General features: G+C 36.9%; 3 protein-coding genes across 3 annotated transcripts in view; 1 reads left to right on the top strand and 2 right to left on the bottom strand.

Moving 5' to 3' along the window:
* The window catches only part of LOC133978737 (trichohyalin-like), an 81331-nt gene extending 80253 nt beyond the window's left edge, over positions 1-1078 (bottom strand). The window contains exons 1-2 of the mRNA XM_062417040.1: positions 955-1078; positions 817-864 (exon numbers count right to left, since the gene is read on the bottom strand). Coding sequence (XP_062273024.1) covers positions 817-835 — 19 coding nt within the window. The 5' untranslated portion in view covers positions 836-864; positions 955-1078. The remainder of the gene's footprint in view (positions 1-816; positions 865-954) is intronic.
* LOC133979436 (uncharacterized) overlaps positions 1-14749 on the top strand; it is a 1726912-nt gene that overhangs the window by 1200970 nt on the left and 511193 nt on the right. The window lies entirely within an intron of this gene.
* On the bottom strand, positions 11174-14725 carry LOC133978736 (golgin subfamily A member 6-like protein 22; the record flags this gene model as incomplete). Its single annotated transcript, XM_062417039.1, has 1 exon — positions 11174-14725. A coding segment is annotated over one exon (3552 nt), but the record flags the coding sequence as incomplete, so codon positions are not given.

Genomic DNA, 14749 nt, shown 5'->3' with positions numbered 1-14749 from the left:
ACTGCAGTATTATGAGTGATGTAGTATGCAGTATTACAGTAAAAGTAGTGGTTTGGTCCTCTGACTGATATATTATTATTATGACATCATTAGATTATTAATAGTGAAGCATCAGTGTTAGAGCAGCATGTTACTGTTGTAGCTGCTGGAGGTGGAGCTAGTTTACACTACTTTATATACAGTTAGCTAGTTTAGTCCAGTGGTTCCCAACCTAGGGGTGGGGCCCCTCCAAAGGGTCAGCAGATAAATGTGAGGGGTGGTGAGATGATTAATGGGAGAGGAAAGAAGAAAAAACTAAGTTCTGATACACAAATGTTTTTTCAGTTTTTGGACTTTTTCTCTTATCTTTGATTTTTGCTGAAATATTGGATCATTTGAACATTTATTGAAATGAAAGCATGTGAGAAGTTTAGAGGGAAAAATCAGTATTTGGTGGAGCTGTTAACAACTCACAGACATCTGAAATGTGAGCCGACTACACACTGCTTTTTGGTTTCATCTTTAACAATGTGTTGTATTTATAAAGCTTGTTATATTATATATATATATATATTATATTATATTATCCATTGTGTCAAATCTGCATCTGAAAAGTAACTAAAGCTGTCAAATAAATGTAGTGGAGTAGAAAGTACAATATTTCCCTCTGAGATGTAGAAAGTAGCATCACATGGAAATACTACAGTAAAGTACAAGTACCTCAAACTGTACTACAGTAAAGTACAAGTACCTCCAAATTACACTTAAGCACAGTACTTGAGTAAATTAACTAGTTATTTTCCTCCACTGGGACTAATAAGATCTGACTGAACTCACCAGATGTTGCCGTCTCCATAATGTCTCTAAAACATCAGACTGGTTGATCTGGAGGAGAGAAGAAGAAATAAACAGAGTGCAGCTGCAGTAATGAGCTCATTAAAAAGTGTTAAGGTGACACAAACAGTGGATACTTACTGGTGTCAGTGTTTCTGCTCTGTGTCCTCTTTGAGGAGTCCTGCTGAAGACAAAGAGTCTCTGTCACCAACTTTCCTGAAACAACATCAGATAAAAACATCAAGAGACAGTTTGGGAAAGCTTTGCTCACACTGATTAAAAACTGTCATGTTCGATGTGGGCATCTTATCGGGGGACACGAAATGGCGCACACACCAAAAAAAAAGAAAAAAGATGTGTTTTCTATCGCTTATTTACACATCACGTCTTCTTTTTATAAAGTCACTGAGGTTGAAAGTAACGAGCCTGTTTTGACAATGTAAAGACTAGAAAGTCCAGATATTTGTGTTCAAATGTAGGGAGGAAAAGTAAAAAGTCGTCAGAAAAATAAATACTCAAATCTACTTTAGTACAATAACCAAGTACAAATACTTTGTTACTTCCCACCTCTGTGTAGATCCTTATAACATTAGAAGAGCTGTCTTAGAGAACATCGTACTACTACCTACTGACACAAACATACATGAACAGAAACCTCCACCAAGAGGTCAGAAGCAGCTCATCATGTTAAATTCAAAGGAAGACATTTAACAATTAATAAATCAACAAACATTCACACTGTTTGTCTAAAATGATAAAACATGAACTTGAGTGTGTGTATCTGTGTCTGTCTTACCTAAGCAGAGTGATCAGTGTCGTAGCGGAATTGATACTGTGACTGTTTCCTAACCCTAAACCTGAGGACACACTGATCTACCTATCAGGGTGAGACCAAAGTACAAGTCTGTGTCAAGTCAAATAACCAGTCAAAACCTACTCTTGCTGTGGATTGAAGAATTTTTGGCTACTCTGAAAGCACACGCTATTACACTTAATTATGATGATTTAATACTACTTTAGTACTTTACACACTGACAACTTTATTGAACCTTGTTCTCTGAGGTTTGTTTCTCGTAGAATCTGCTCAGTGTCACATGACAGATGGAGTCTTTGCTGATTGACCTCACACAGTAGACCTACATGTACATACACACACCTGTTTGTTTTCCTCTCCAACTGTCTGGGCGTACTGATAAAGTATTTATAGAGAAACATCTGTGACTTGTGATCATGGGAATGTTGTTTTTACCTAAAAACCTGCTCTCTGATCTAATACAAGTTACATAATTCAAACTTAAACAGTGTCAGTATTAATCAAAATATAGACTTGGTCCAAAAAAAATCACTCAGACTCTTATGTCATCCCTTATTGGTGAAAGTGACACTGTTACAACCGTCCTCAGTCTCTCTACATCCCTGTACATCCTCCCAAACAGTGTTCTTATGTTCTCCACAGAGAGAAAAGTGAAAATCTAGTTATTTTCTGGTTTTGGTTGAATTTATGTTTCAGTTACTTATTTGAAGATGGAAACAGGTTAGAGGAAAACAGGAAGCGGAATGGAAAAACAAAATAATGCATTTGTTTGGTGAACACAGCTTGGACGCAGAGTAAAGGCCAACTTACACCTGGAGGCAGTAAAGTACTGATTCTGCCAGCGAATAGAGTTCATGAGTTGAGTTGGTGGTCCTTCAATGTGGACCAGGACTCATTTCATTCATTCATTTTTTACACTGTTAAATAAATGTGTTCACATGCCGCCCAGACCACCTCCCAATGTGGTCTGAGTAATCAGATTGGTTAATCTGCTCTGTGTTCACGTACATCACTGTTAGTGAAGTTACTTCAATAATAACGAGCTGTAAACAGGAACCAGTAGTTTATGAATATTACTTAACTATAAAAGTTTTTTAATAAAACAATTTACTTGAAATTCTCATTGTATGAGTGTTATTATTGTTATTGATGTTTATATTTCAGATTCGTAACTTCACAGAGATGATTTAAAATAAGTTTTTATTTTCCAGCCTGCTGTTTGTTCACACTGACACAACTTTACAGCTGAAACACTAATTATCACTGATTTAACCTTTGTGTCGTCTTCCCGGGTCAAATTGACCCCACCTGTTTTGACTGTTCCTTCTTTCCTCCCTTCCTTCCTTCCTGTCTTCCGTCTGTCCTTCCTCCCTTGCTCCCTTCCTTCCTTCTTCCTCACTTCCATCCTCCCTCCCTCCCCCCTTCCTTCTTTCCTCCGTCCTTCATTCCTTCCTTTCCTCCCTTCCTTTCTCCTGTCCTTCCGTCCTTCCTTCCTCCCTCCTTTACTGCCTTCTTCCTTCCTTCTTCCTTCCTTCCTCCCTCCTTTCCTTCCTTCTTCCTTCCTCCCTGCTTTCTTTCCTTCTTCCTTCCTTCCTCCCTCCCTCCCTCACTCCCACCCTCCCTCCTTTCCTTACTTCTTCCTTCCTTCTTCCTCCCTTCCTTCCTTCCTCCTTCTCTTTATGAGTCTTGACTGAACACTTGTGATCAGATCTCACTTCCCTGCTTTACGTACAAATAGACATATATGGAGACCAGGTATAGGTGTAACACTTTTTGTCTCAACACCTTTAACTTGCAGAATGTTTGTGATAGAACACTCAAATTTATACACAAATGTCCCTCATTTATATACTATAAATAACAATGTTTTCAACTTCTCCAACTATATCACTGAATTCACTATTTGATGTCAAATGTAAGGAGTTCCATTGCTACAGCCTTCCTCACTAACAGGATATGTTGAAACAGTAAGACTGAAGAATTGAGTTCACCCTTCAAAATATGCATCTAAATAAGTTTATTGTGCATGTGCCAAAACTTGCCCATCTTCTTGTGGTTCACCAAAATCAAAGAGCTCATCACTGATGGCTAAATGAGGAAGAATGTTAGTGGTGTAGATCCAGAGATGGCAAAAATCATCACATTCTGTACTTAAGTAGAATTACAGATACTTGTGTAGAAGTACTGTTTCAACTCCTTTAGTCAAGTAAAAGTAAGAAAGTACAGGCTCTGAAAAGTACTTAAGTACAAAAGTAAAAATTAATATTTAAGATAAGAAAAGATAAGAAATACTTTATAAATAATCCTGCCTTTTTTATTAACTTGTTGATCCATCAATGATTCACAATACTTTTGATAACTGGATAATCAACCTCTGTAAACTGTGCACAGTGCTCAGCATGTGTCGGTCATATTCCCGCAGCTACACATTGTTGGACTTTGATTCCATAAGCAGATTTCGATGTGGGCAGCCACCCAAGTCGACATCTTATGGGGGGACACGAAATGGCGCACACATAAAAAGAAAAGAAAAAAGATGTGTTTTCTATCGCTTATTTAAAACATCATGTCTTCTTTTTATAAAGTCACTGAGGTTGAAGTAACGAACCTGCTTTGACAATGTAAAGAGTAGAAAGTCCAGATATTTGTGTTCAAATGTAGGGAGGAAAAGTAAAAAGTCGTCAGAAAAATAAATACTCAAATCTACTTAAGTACAATAACCAAGTACAAATACTTTGTTACTTCCCACCTCTGTGTAGATCCCATTACATTAGAAGAGCTCTCTTAGAGAACATCGTACTACTACCTACTGACACAAACATACATGAACAGAAACCTCCACCAAGAGGTCAGAAGCAGCTCATCATGTTAAATTCAAAGGAAGACAATTAATAAATCAACAAACATTCACACTTTTTGTCTAAAATGATAAAACATGAACTTGAGTGTGTGTATGTGTGTCTGTCTTACCTAAGCAGAGTGATCAGTGTCGTAGTGGAATTGATACAGACAGTAGTGACTGATTCCTAACCCTAACCCTGAGGACACACTGATCTACCTGTCAGAGTTCATAGTACAAGTCTGTTTCCTCAATCAAGTAATCAGTCAGCGCCTCATCTTGCTGTGGATTAAAGTCTTTATGATTACTGTGATAGCCCACATGATCACACTTTATTATGGCTGAGTTAATTATTCTACTTTACACACTAACAACTTTATTGAACCTTGTTCTCTGAGGTTTGTTTCTCGTAGAATCTGCTCAGTGTCACATGACAGATGGAGTCTTTGCTGATTGACCTCACACAGTAGACCTACATGTACATACACACACCTGTTCGTTTTCCTCTCCAACTGTCTGGGCGTACTGATAAAGAATTTATAGAGAAACATCTGTGACTTGTGATCATGGGGATGGTTGTAACAATTTCTTAAAAGGTGTTACAACCATCTCCACCTCTGTCAGCCATTGTTTAGCTGCTGTAGCAACATGGAGGTTTGAAATGAGCATATAGTGCTTCCATTTTACTATTCTCTGATTTAATACAAGTTACATAAATCAAACTTAAACAGTGTCAGTATTAATCAAAATATAGACTTGGTCCAAATTTTTTTAAATTTTTGCTGTAAAATGTGCACACTTCACACAACCATGCAAATTCACATGTAAGGTCAGAGAGGAAGTGGTTATACATGAAATTGATCACTCAGACTCTTATGTCATTCCTTATTGGTGAAAGTGACACTGTTACAACCGTCCTCAGTCTCCCTACATCCCTGTACATCCTCCCAAACAGTGTTTTTTATGATCTCCACAGAGAGAAAAGTGAAAACCAAGTTATTTTCTGGTTTTGGTTGAATTTCTGTTTCAGTTACTTATTTGAAGATGAAAACAGGTTAGAGGAAAACAGGAAGTGGAATGGAAAAACAAAATAATGCATTTGTTTGGTTGAACACAGCTTGGACGCAGAGTAAAGGCCAATTTACACCTGGAGGCAGTAAAGTACTTATTCTGCCAGCAAATAGAGTTCATGAGTTGAGTTGAGGGTCCTTCAATGTGGACCAGGACTCATTTCATTCATTCATTTTTTACACTGTTAAATGAATGTGTTAAGTAGTAAATTGCTGTGTTCACGTCCATCATTAGTTTGATAATAACGAGCTGTGAATCTGATCTGAACATCTCTGGACAATGATCGATGATTTTTTAGATAATAACATGGATCTGTAACATCCTGCAGTTCTATTATCATCTCTATTAACACATAAATACTGATTAGTTAACTAGCTGATTAGTTTACATTTAAATATGTAGTTTTGGTTCAGTTTACTCACAAGTTATTTGATGCTGCGACACAAAGAAATTAAAAAGGAATTTCTTAAAAGGGTTTAAACAGGAACAGTCATGAATATGACTTACCTATAACAGTTTCTCAATTAAAACATGTTGTATGAGTGTCATTCATCATTTTATATGTTATTCATTGATGTTTATATTTCAGATTGGTTGCAGGTTCATACTGGATACAAGGTAAGGTCTGCATTCATTCTTCACAGAGACGATTTGAAATAAGCAAACAGCTGTTGTAGTTTTTATATTCCAGCCTGCTGTTTGTTCACACTGACACAACTTTACAGCTGAAACACTAATTATCACTGATTTAAGTCACAATAATAAAACCTATATAGTACTGTAGTGAAGTCTATGGTGTTATTGGTATATTATATAATTAATTATGTAATATTAAATCCAACCTGAACCACATTAAAGTATTTCACACTCTCAGTAATACAAGCATCAACAGAACATGAGATGAAAACAGTCTATTAGAGTCAGATACAATCAGATCTGCAGTAGAGAAGCTGGAAAACAGACTTCACCTCACTCGTTGATGTTAGAGCTCCACCTGCTGGACACAACAGTGTAAAACACACAGAGAGGTTCAGTGGATCATAAAGGATCCCTTGTGACAGCCCTAGACCTTAACAGTAACTGTGTTGGTCTTCCTCTGCTTCACATTTTTCTGCCTTTGCTTCCCTCTTTCCAGACTTCCTGGATGGTCTGGCTCCTCCCACATCATTATGGGATTGCTGTCACCTGTTTGGAGCCTTTATAAGCTGGGTGACTCCAGGATGGCTTCCTCTCTCTCCCTCCTGGAGGTCTGGTGCATTTCAGACCCAACACTGACTCACTGTTTCCATGATGGAGGAAACTAAATAATGCAACAGTTCAGCTCTCACTATCCTGTAGTCTTTATTAGTCAAATGTTTCAACAACTGTGTAAGTTAAACTAAAATATTCCACTTCAAGAATACGTTGATTTAAATTTGAAATAAAAATGTATCTCACTCTTCCTCACAGAGAAAGTTTTGGTTCATACTTAGAACAGCATCAGCAACATCTACAGCAGTTAAATAATCTTTCACTTTTCACTGTTGATAAGTAATAAAAATTCAAAATGTTAGAAGATGGCATCTAATGGGGGAAATCTATTTTATTTATTTAGAGTTATTGTTTTAGTTTTGTTTATATTTGTAATGAAATAGCAGAAATGTAAATAATTATATTTTACAGATGTTATGTTTGAGTAACATTTGTCTGTATTAATTATTGGATTTTTAGTAGAGCTGGGCGATATGGACAAAATCAAGTATCACGATATATTTGACCAAATACATATCGATATTGCAACGATAATGTAGAGATGACTGTTGATGCTTTCACAAAATATTTACACGATGAAATCTTTGATAAATAATCATCAGTAATGTTGATATAATGACAAAGTAGGTAAAAGGTAAATAACAGAACAGCTAGAACAGTCTGGTAAGTTTAACTCTGATGACATATTGCGATATTACGATATCCTAAATCTAATACGATATCTAGTCTCATATCACGATATCGATATAATATCAATATATTGCCCAGCTCTAGTTTTTAGGTATTTTAAAGCTACTATACATGTTCAAAAGTAGTTTTTTATGATCCATCTTTAATGAGCATCATAAACTACTGATATCTGACTAAATTGTCCTCTAACAGAAAGGCTTTAATAGGACTCAAATGATGTCAGCAGTTATTTTGATTCATTTTAAAATCAAATTCAACACCTGTGTAAGCACATGGCTTTGGTCTCAATATCTGAAATGTAATTATTAAAGTAAATATTCATTTTAATGAATTCTTATGACTCATCAATGTTTTTCTAGGGTTACACCATTGGACATATTAACTGAGCAAACCTGACTGAGTCTAAAAAACATCAGTTTATGAGTAATTGTTAAGAGCTTCTAACTTTGTCAGGCAGCAGTTGTGATCATCAGAGTCCTTCTCTGTAAAACCACTTCCTGTTATATGAGCTTCTTCACAAGTTCAACAAAACAGCTTTTTAAATGGTGGTTACACTTTGAGACACTTCATGTGGTTCACTTGACTTGACATGATTCCCCAAATTATATTTAATATTTAGAACAATTGTATTCCATTACCTTTATTTAATATAAAAGTTATAATGTAAGATCAAGCCAAACTAGTTGATATGGTGTTTTATTGAGAATTTACTGTTTTTATGGTTACACCACTTAGACATTTTTGCCATAATCCTCTAATATATTCTCTCAAAATGGATTAAAAGCAGAAATTTGATGCTGGGTCCACAAAAAAATTATGTGTGCAAGTTATTCATACGTTTATTTTCACATTTTAACTCTTTAAATTTAAACTAAACCACATGGACACATAAAAAGTAGCGTCACATCATCGACCCATATATTGGTATAAAACACAGAACAATCACTCTCAGTAGAAATAATAAATATATACATAAGCATGGAGCATAATATATATGGAGCTAGTTCCTGTAAGTGTGACGCAGAGAGGCGAGGAGGCAGCCGGAACGCTCAGCGGCCGTTGCTTAGTAACCGCATGTAAACAACAGCGCGAGGTGATGCTGCGTTCACCAACAATACAACATGTGAAACACTTTTAAAAAGTTTGAGACAAATTTACATTGGGGGGAAAAAATTACATATCAGACAACAACATTACATTAGCAAAACACTTTAACAAATGACACAAACCGGAAAGCGAAAGTACCAAATACCAGACGTGACGTGACGTGATAAAGTGAGCGGTGACAGTCTGTACACCAGTATGTTTACTCAGCTGTTTAATAAACCATACACATATAATTATATATGTCTATGAACTAAGCTAGCTGCTACCGTCATGCTGTGAACAACACTAAACAGAGTTTCTTCTTCTCTCGACATTTTTACAACTAATGTCTCACTGACTCTACAGCACCATCTGGTGGCGGAATTTATACAACGCTTAACTCATGAATGAACCAACTGCAATGCAAATTAAACCATTAAATGAACTAAATTACACACAAAATACAAAGTTAGAAGTTTTTGGTTAACATACAAGTAAAGGCAGAGATCACAGTAGGTTTTATTTAACCCTGTTAAAGAAAACATACATTACATAACAAAACAAATGCATTTCTCATAAACTCCTGATGCTGCTGACAACAGTTAATGTTAATGTTAATTTTTGTGAGTAATTTAGTTCATTTAATGAATTAATTTGCATTGAAGTTTATTCGTGAGTTAAGCGTTGTATAAATTCCGCCACCAGGTGATGCTGTAGAGTCGGTGAGAAATTAGTTGTGAAAGCTTAAGGTTCAGCTGTGTTAGAGGGACACCTGCTGGTCACAACATGCAGCTGCACCGGCTCTGTGTCTACTTCTGTAGCAGCTTACTGACGGAGCAACTCTGTCCCTGTTCAGTGTCCGGACCTTTAACACAGAACAGTGAGGAGGAATAAAGTAGAAACCGGAGAGCAGCAACGAGAAATGACGGCAGACTATAACAGAGGTTAAATCGCCCCTGCTGTGTCCTCTCTGTTACATCCTTATGTTAGCCTATATTATATTATAGTTATGTTCCCATAACAAATAAAATAGGATAAACATTAACAGTAAAATCACAGAAAGATATGAACGTTTTCAAATACTAACAAACCTGCAACATGTAGTGAAGCTGAAGTTGATGTTAGAGCTCCACCTGCTGGACACAACAGTGTAAAAACACACAGGTGAGGTTCAGAGCATTTTAATAATGTGACTGTGGACAAAATAACAGGAACCCAGTATAACAGGAATAGTATGTATTATATTTATGAAGTGTGTAATGTTTCATGATCCTGTCAGAAGTGTCTGATGTTCATGTTGGAGGCTGTAGTTTGTTCAGTATCTTTCAGTCAGTGTTAGTTAGTGAAGGTACTGTGATTACTTACTGACAGCTCTGCTCACACACCTGTCCTCATTTCTGACAAGTTTCCTCCATCACATCACAAACATTCACAGAGACTGAGACTAAATGCAGCAACAGTTTTTGAACACTGTGTAAGTATAGCAGGAATATCAGGAGTTACTTGGATGATACAATCAATGAAATAGAGAAATAAATGTAGAGGTGAATGAAGAGGAGAGTCAGATAAAACAAACTTCCTTCCACAGTGTCTCCTGTGCAGGTAGAAACAAACCTGTCAGCTCTGTTCTGCTTCATCAGTTTATCTGTGTGAAGAGTCTGTTTGACTTCAGCATTAAACATCAGTCCACACTGAACTACAGAGAAAACACTTTATTCATCTTTCTGCAACAATTAACAAACACACCAAAGATCAAATACAGAAAAGATTATCTGAGATTAATATTAATTGTGTCTTAAAGTTTGTTAATAATCCATTTTTAATTGACATCCAACAAAAAGCAAAGTGTTCATTGTGTATAATGATATTCTGATTTATCTGATGATCAGTTTAAATGATATTTATGCTTGTTTAATATTTGATGTGATATTTTTGATTTCACTGATATTACAATTAATCAATTTAATGATTAATTGATTAATTGATTGATGATTCAGCTGCTGAACTTAAATAAAATAATAAAGGAAAAGTGAATAAAACACAATAATGCAATCATTATTTAGTACAGCAGGGAAAAGGCTGAAACTGCAGTTTATAGCACCTACCCGTCCTTATAAAAAACAACAACAACAAAAAACAATACTCAACATATTTGGTTTCAATATTTGATTCTTTTATATATTATATATAATATTTGATTTTTACAAAACTTTACACAAACTGAAACAAATATCCTGAATGTTGCAGATTCAGCAGTTATCGGTGATTCAGACCTGCAGCAGTTTAAAATAGAATATTTTACAGTAAATTGTTTAGATATTAAAAGTCTGATTTATCACAGTTCATCTTTAACTACACTAGATTTGGCCACAAAGGACATTTTATATAGGATCAGAATTACTGCATGATATTGACTAACCATTGATTTGTGTTGATGTGATTAGAAAGAGAAAGGAATTTCTCTTGCAGCGACAGACATGTTTTGTGAGGATTAGATTAAAAAAGAGGTCTTCTTAGATTTGAATTTGTCCTTTTAAATTAAACTCCCACAAAGTGTAATAATCTCCTCTGATGTTAGTTTTTAATTCAGGTTGTTTGATACATCTCATCTATAATATACTGCACATGGAATCATCATCCACAAGTTTCTGTATCAAGTCACTTATTTGCTTTTCGTGTTTTTTCTGCAGATATTCCTTTTCACCTTCATTTTTCTCCTTTTCCATTTCCTTTTCCTGTGTGTCCAGTAATTTGCGGATGATTCTCAGATGCCACATGTTCAACTTTTTCACCAAGTTACTGATTTCCTTTTGATGTTTTTCCCTCTTCTGTTTTTCATAGTTGGCTTTTAGTGCCTTTAACAGATCATACTGTTTATCTTTGTCTTTCAGTTCTTTCTTCTGAGCTTCAAATTCTTTCCTGTGTTTCTCTTTGAATTCATTGAACTCTTCAGCTTTCTTTCTGGCTGCCTCTTCATTTGTTTTCTTTACATTCTCCAGTTCGTTATTATATTTTTCTTCTAATTCTTTCCTCTCTTTTTCCTCTTGTTCTTTTCTGATTCGATCTTCTTCTTTTCTTTTCTTTTCATATTCTTCTCTTTCCTGTTCATGTTCTTCTTGGAGCTTTTTTATTCTTCTCCGCTCCTCCTGTCGTCTCTGTTCATCTTCTTGATACTGTTTCTCCCACATTTCTTTTTGTTTCTTCTCCCAGTCCTCTCGTTCTTTTCTCATCTCTTCTCTGTTCTCCATCAGCTTTTTATCAATGGTTTCTTTTTCCTCTGATTCTGTCTTCATCTTTTTCTCCAAATCTGCAAGTTTTAGTTCCCAATCCTGTCGCTGAATTTCTTCCTGTTCTCTCCTCTTCTTGTCTTCTTCTTCTCTCTTTTCCTGTTCTTTCTTTCTCTGTTCTAGCTCGTTCTTAATCTTGTCCTTCATTTCTTGTTCATGTTGTTGCCGTACCCTTTTTATTCTTCTCTGTTCCTCCTGTTCTCTCCTTTTCTTTTCTTCTTCTTTTCTCTTTTCCTGTTCTTTCTTTCTCTGTTCATCTTCTTGATTTCGTTTCTCCCACATTTCTTTTTGTTTCTTCTCCCAGTCCTCTCGTTCTTTTCTCATCGCTTCTCTGCTCTCCATCAGCTCTTTATTAATCGTTTGTTTTTCTTCTGATTCTGTTTTTATCTTTTTCTCCAAAGCTGCAAGTTTCTGTTCCCACTCCTGTCGCTGAATTTCTTCCTGTTCTCTCCTCTTCTTGTCTTCTTTTTCTCTCTCCTTCTGTTCTTTCTTTCTCTGTTCTTTCTCTATCTGAATCTTTTCCTTCATTTCCTGTTCATGTTCTTCTTGGACCCTTTTTATTCTTCTCTGTTCCTCCTGTTCTCTCCTTTTCTTTTCTTCTTCTTCTCTCTTTTCCTGTTGTTTCTTTCTCTGTTCATCTTCTTGATTTCGTTTCTTCCACATTTCTTTTTGTTTCTTCTCCCAGTCCTCTCGTTCTTTTCTCATCACTTCTCTGTTCTCCATCAGCTTTTTATTGATGAATTCTTTTTCTTCCAATTCTGTTTTTATCTTTTTCTCCAAAGCTGCAAGTTTCTGTCCCCACTCCTGTCTCTGAATCTCTTCCTGTTCTTTCCTCGCCTTGTCTTCTTCTTCTCTCTTTTCCTGTTCTTTCTTTCTTTCTTCTCGCTCTTTCTGAATTTTTTCCTGAAGTTGTTTCTCTCTCTCTTCTCTCTCCTGTTCAATCTCTGCTCTCTGTGTTTCTATTCGTTTTTTAATTTCCTTCATTTCTTCTTCATGTTTCCTTTCAAACTCCTCCCTCTCTTCTTCCTTGTCCTTCAGGATCTTCTCCATTTCCTTCTTTATTGATGCCTCGGCCTCTTGCAGCATCTCATTGGTGAAGCAGCTGCCGCCATTTTTCTTCACCATGGAGACAATCTTGTTCATCAGCTCACTGACTTGTGTGTGGTTTTGTTTATCACAGTTATTAAACACATGGTATCTTCCTCCACAGTCAGTAATCAGCTTCTTAAAGGAATCATCACATTCCTTCTCCATGTATTCTTCAATGGACAGCTTGTCACGTTCCAGTTCATCTCCTCTTGTGAAAAGAATGATGGTGAACATTTCTGAATCCTTCCCAAAAGCTTCCTTGATGAGTTCTACTGTCTTTTTCTCTTCTGGTGTGAATCTTCCAATCTGTAACACCAACAGGAAGACATGTGGTCCTGGAGCCAGAAGACTGATGCATTTCACCATCTCCTCATTAATGTCTTCATGAGACAAAGTGGAGTCAAACAGACCAGGAGTGTCGACCACGACGACACGACGACCGTCCACTTCAGTTTGTACTTTCTGACACTGTCTGGTGACTGATGTTTGACTTGATTCAGCTTTAAACTCTTCTCTTCCCAGAATGGTGTTTCCTGTAGAGCTCTTTCCACTGCCAGTCTTCCCTATCAGAACAATCCTGAGACACTCTGAGCTCTGTTCTTGAGTGATCTTGTTCTTGTTTTTCAGCTTCTCAAGTTCAGTTTGTTGTTGTATGACTTTGTCCATCTGGGCATGAGCAAAGGTCTCTGTTGTATAGCAACATGGTTTATTTTCAGACTGTCTCATCTTCTCCACAGTATCCAACATCTCAGAGATCTGCTGCTTGTTCTTGATGTTGAGAACAACATTTCTTCCTCCACAGCTCTGACAGAGCTCCTGGATGTCTCTGTTCTTTCTTACAAAGTCAGAAACAGCTGCAGCTGTAGGATCTGACTCAGTGAACAGAATCATGGTGAAGTCATCAACTCGAGAGCTGAATGTGTTCTGGATGGTCTTTAACTCTCCCGTGTCTTCATCAGTGAGGGGACACACAGGTAGGACCAGGATGAAGGCATGGACACCCTCAGGATCACAGAGGGAGATACACCTGAGTGATTCCTCCATCACTGCCTCCTGAGGTTTTCCATACAAGGCAGGCAGCTCCACCAGAGAAACCCAACATCCACACACCTCTCCCTGATGTTTAACACACTCTGATGAGCTGGAGACTGAATGAAGCTCTGTCTGACCTAAAATGGCCTTGGCTGCTGAAGTCTTCCCTGCTCCTCTCCTCCCACACAGAACCAGGTTTAAAGACTTTGGTCTTCTGGTCTCTTCAATGATGTTGAGGAAGGTTTCTCTGTGTTGATGAACAATGATCTCAATCTTCTCCATTAATTGTTTGTGGTCATCTTCAAACATGTTATAGTATCTTCCTCCACAGTCTTTAATCAGCTGATTAACAGTGAAACTTGTTTCTTTCTCCTTGTGTGTGATGATGACCATGGAGTGTTTAAAAGCATCTTGACCAAACAAAGTCAGGATGAACTTCAGTCTTTCTTTGTCATCACTGAACTCAGAATGTTTCACTAACAGCAGCAGAACATTTGGTCCAGGGAAGCACAGATTCATGAATCTCTTCACCTCTTCTCTCACTGTCTGCTCAGACTGACTGAAGATATCTGAAGTTTTTACTACAGTCAATGGTTTTCCTCTCCACTCTCCACAGGCGGCCACACAGAAAGGATTTTTTGGGCCATGAAATTCTTCTTTCCCAGTAATGAAGTTACCTAGTTTGGTCTTTTTGTCTTCACTTTTCCCCACCAGCACAATCCTCAGTGTAGAGACTGAAAAACAACAAGGAGAAAAAAAAAAGATCACAGTTCAGAG

This window comes from Scomber scombrus, chromosome 4, assembly GCF_963691925.1.
Source record: "Scomber scombrus chromosome 4, fScoSco1.1, whole genome shotgun sequence".
Lineage (NCBI taxonomy): Eukaryota > Metazoa > Chordata > Actinopteri > Scombriformes > Scombridae > Scomber > Scomber scombrus.
Note: the sequence above shows the minus strand (reverse complement) of the source record. Positions and strands in the feature narration are given on the sequence as shown.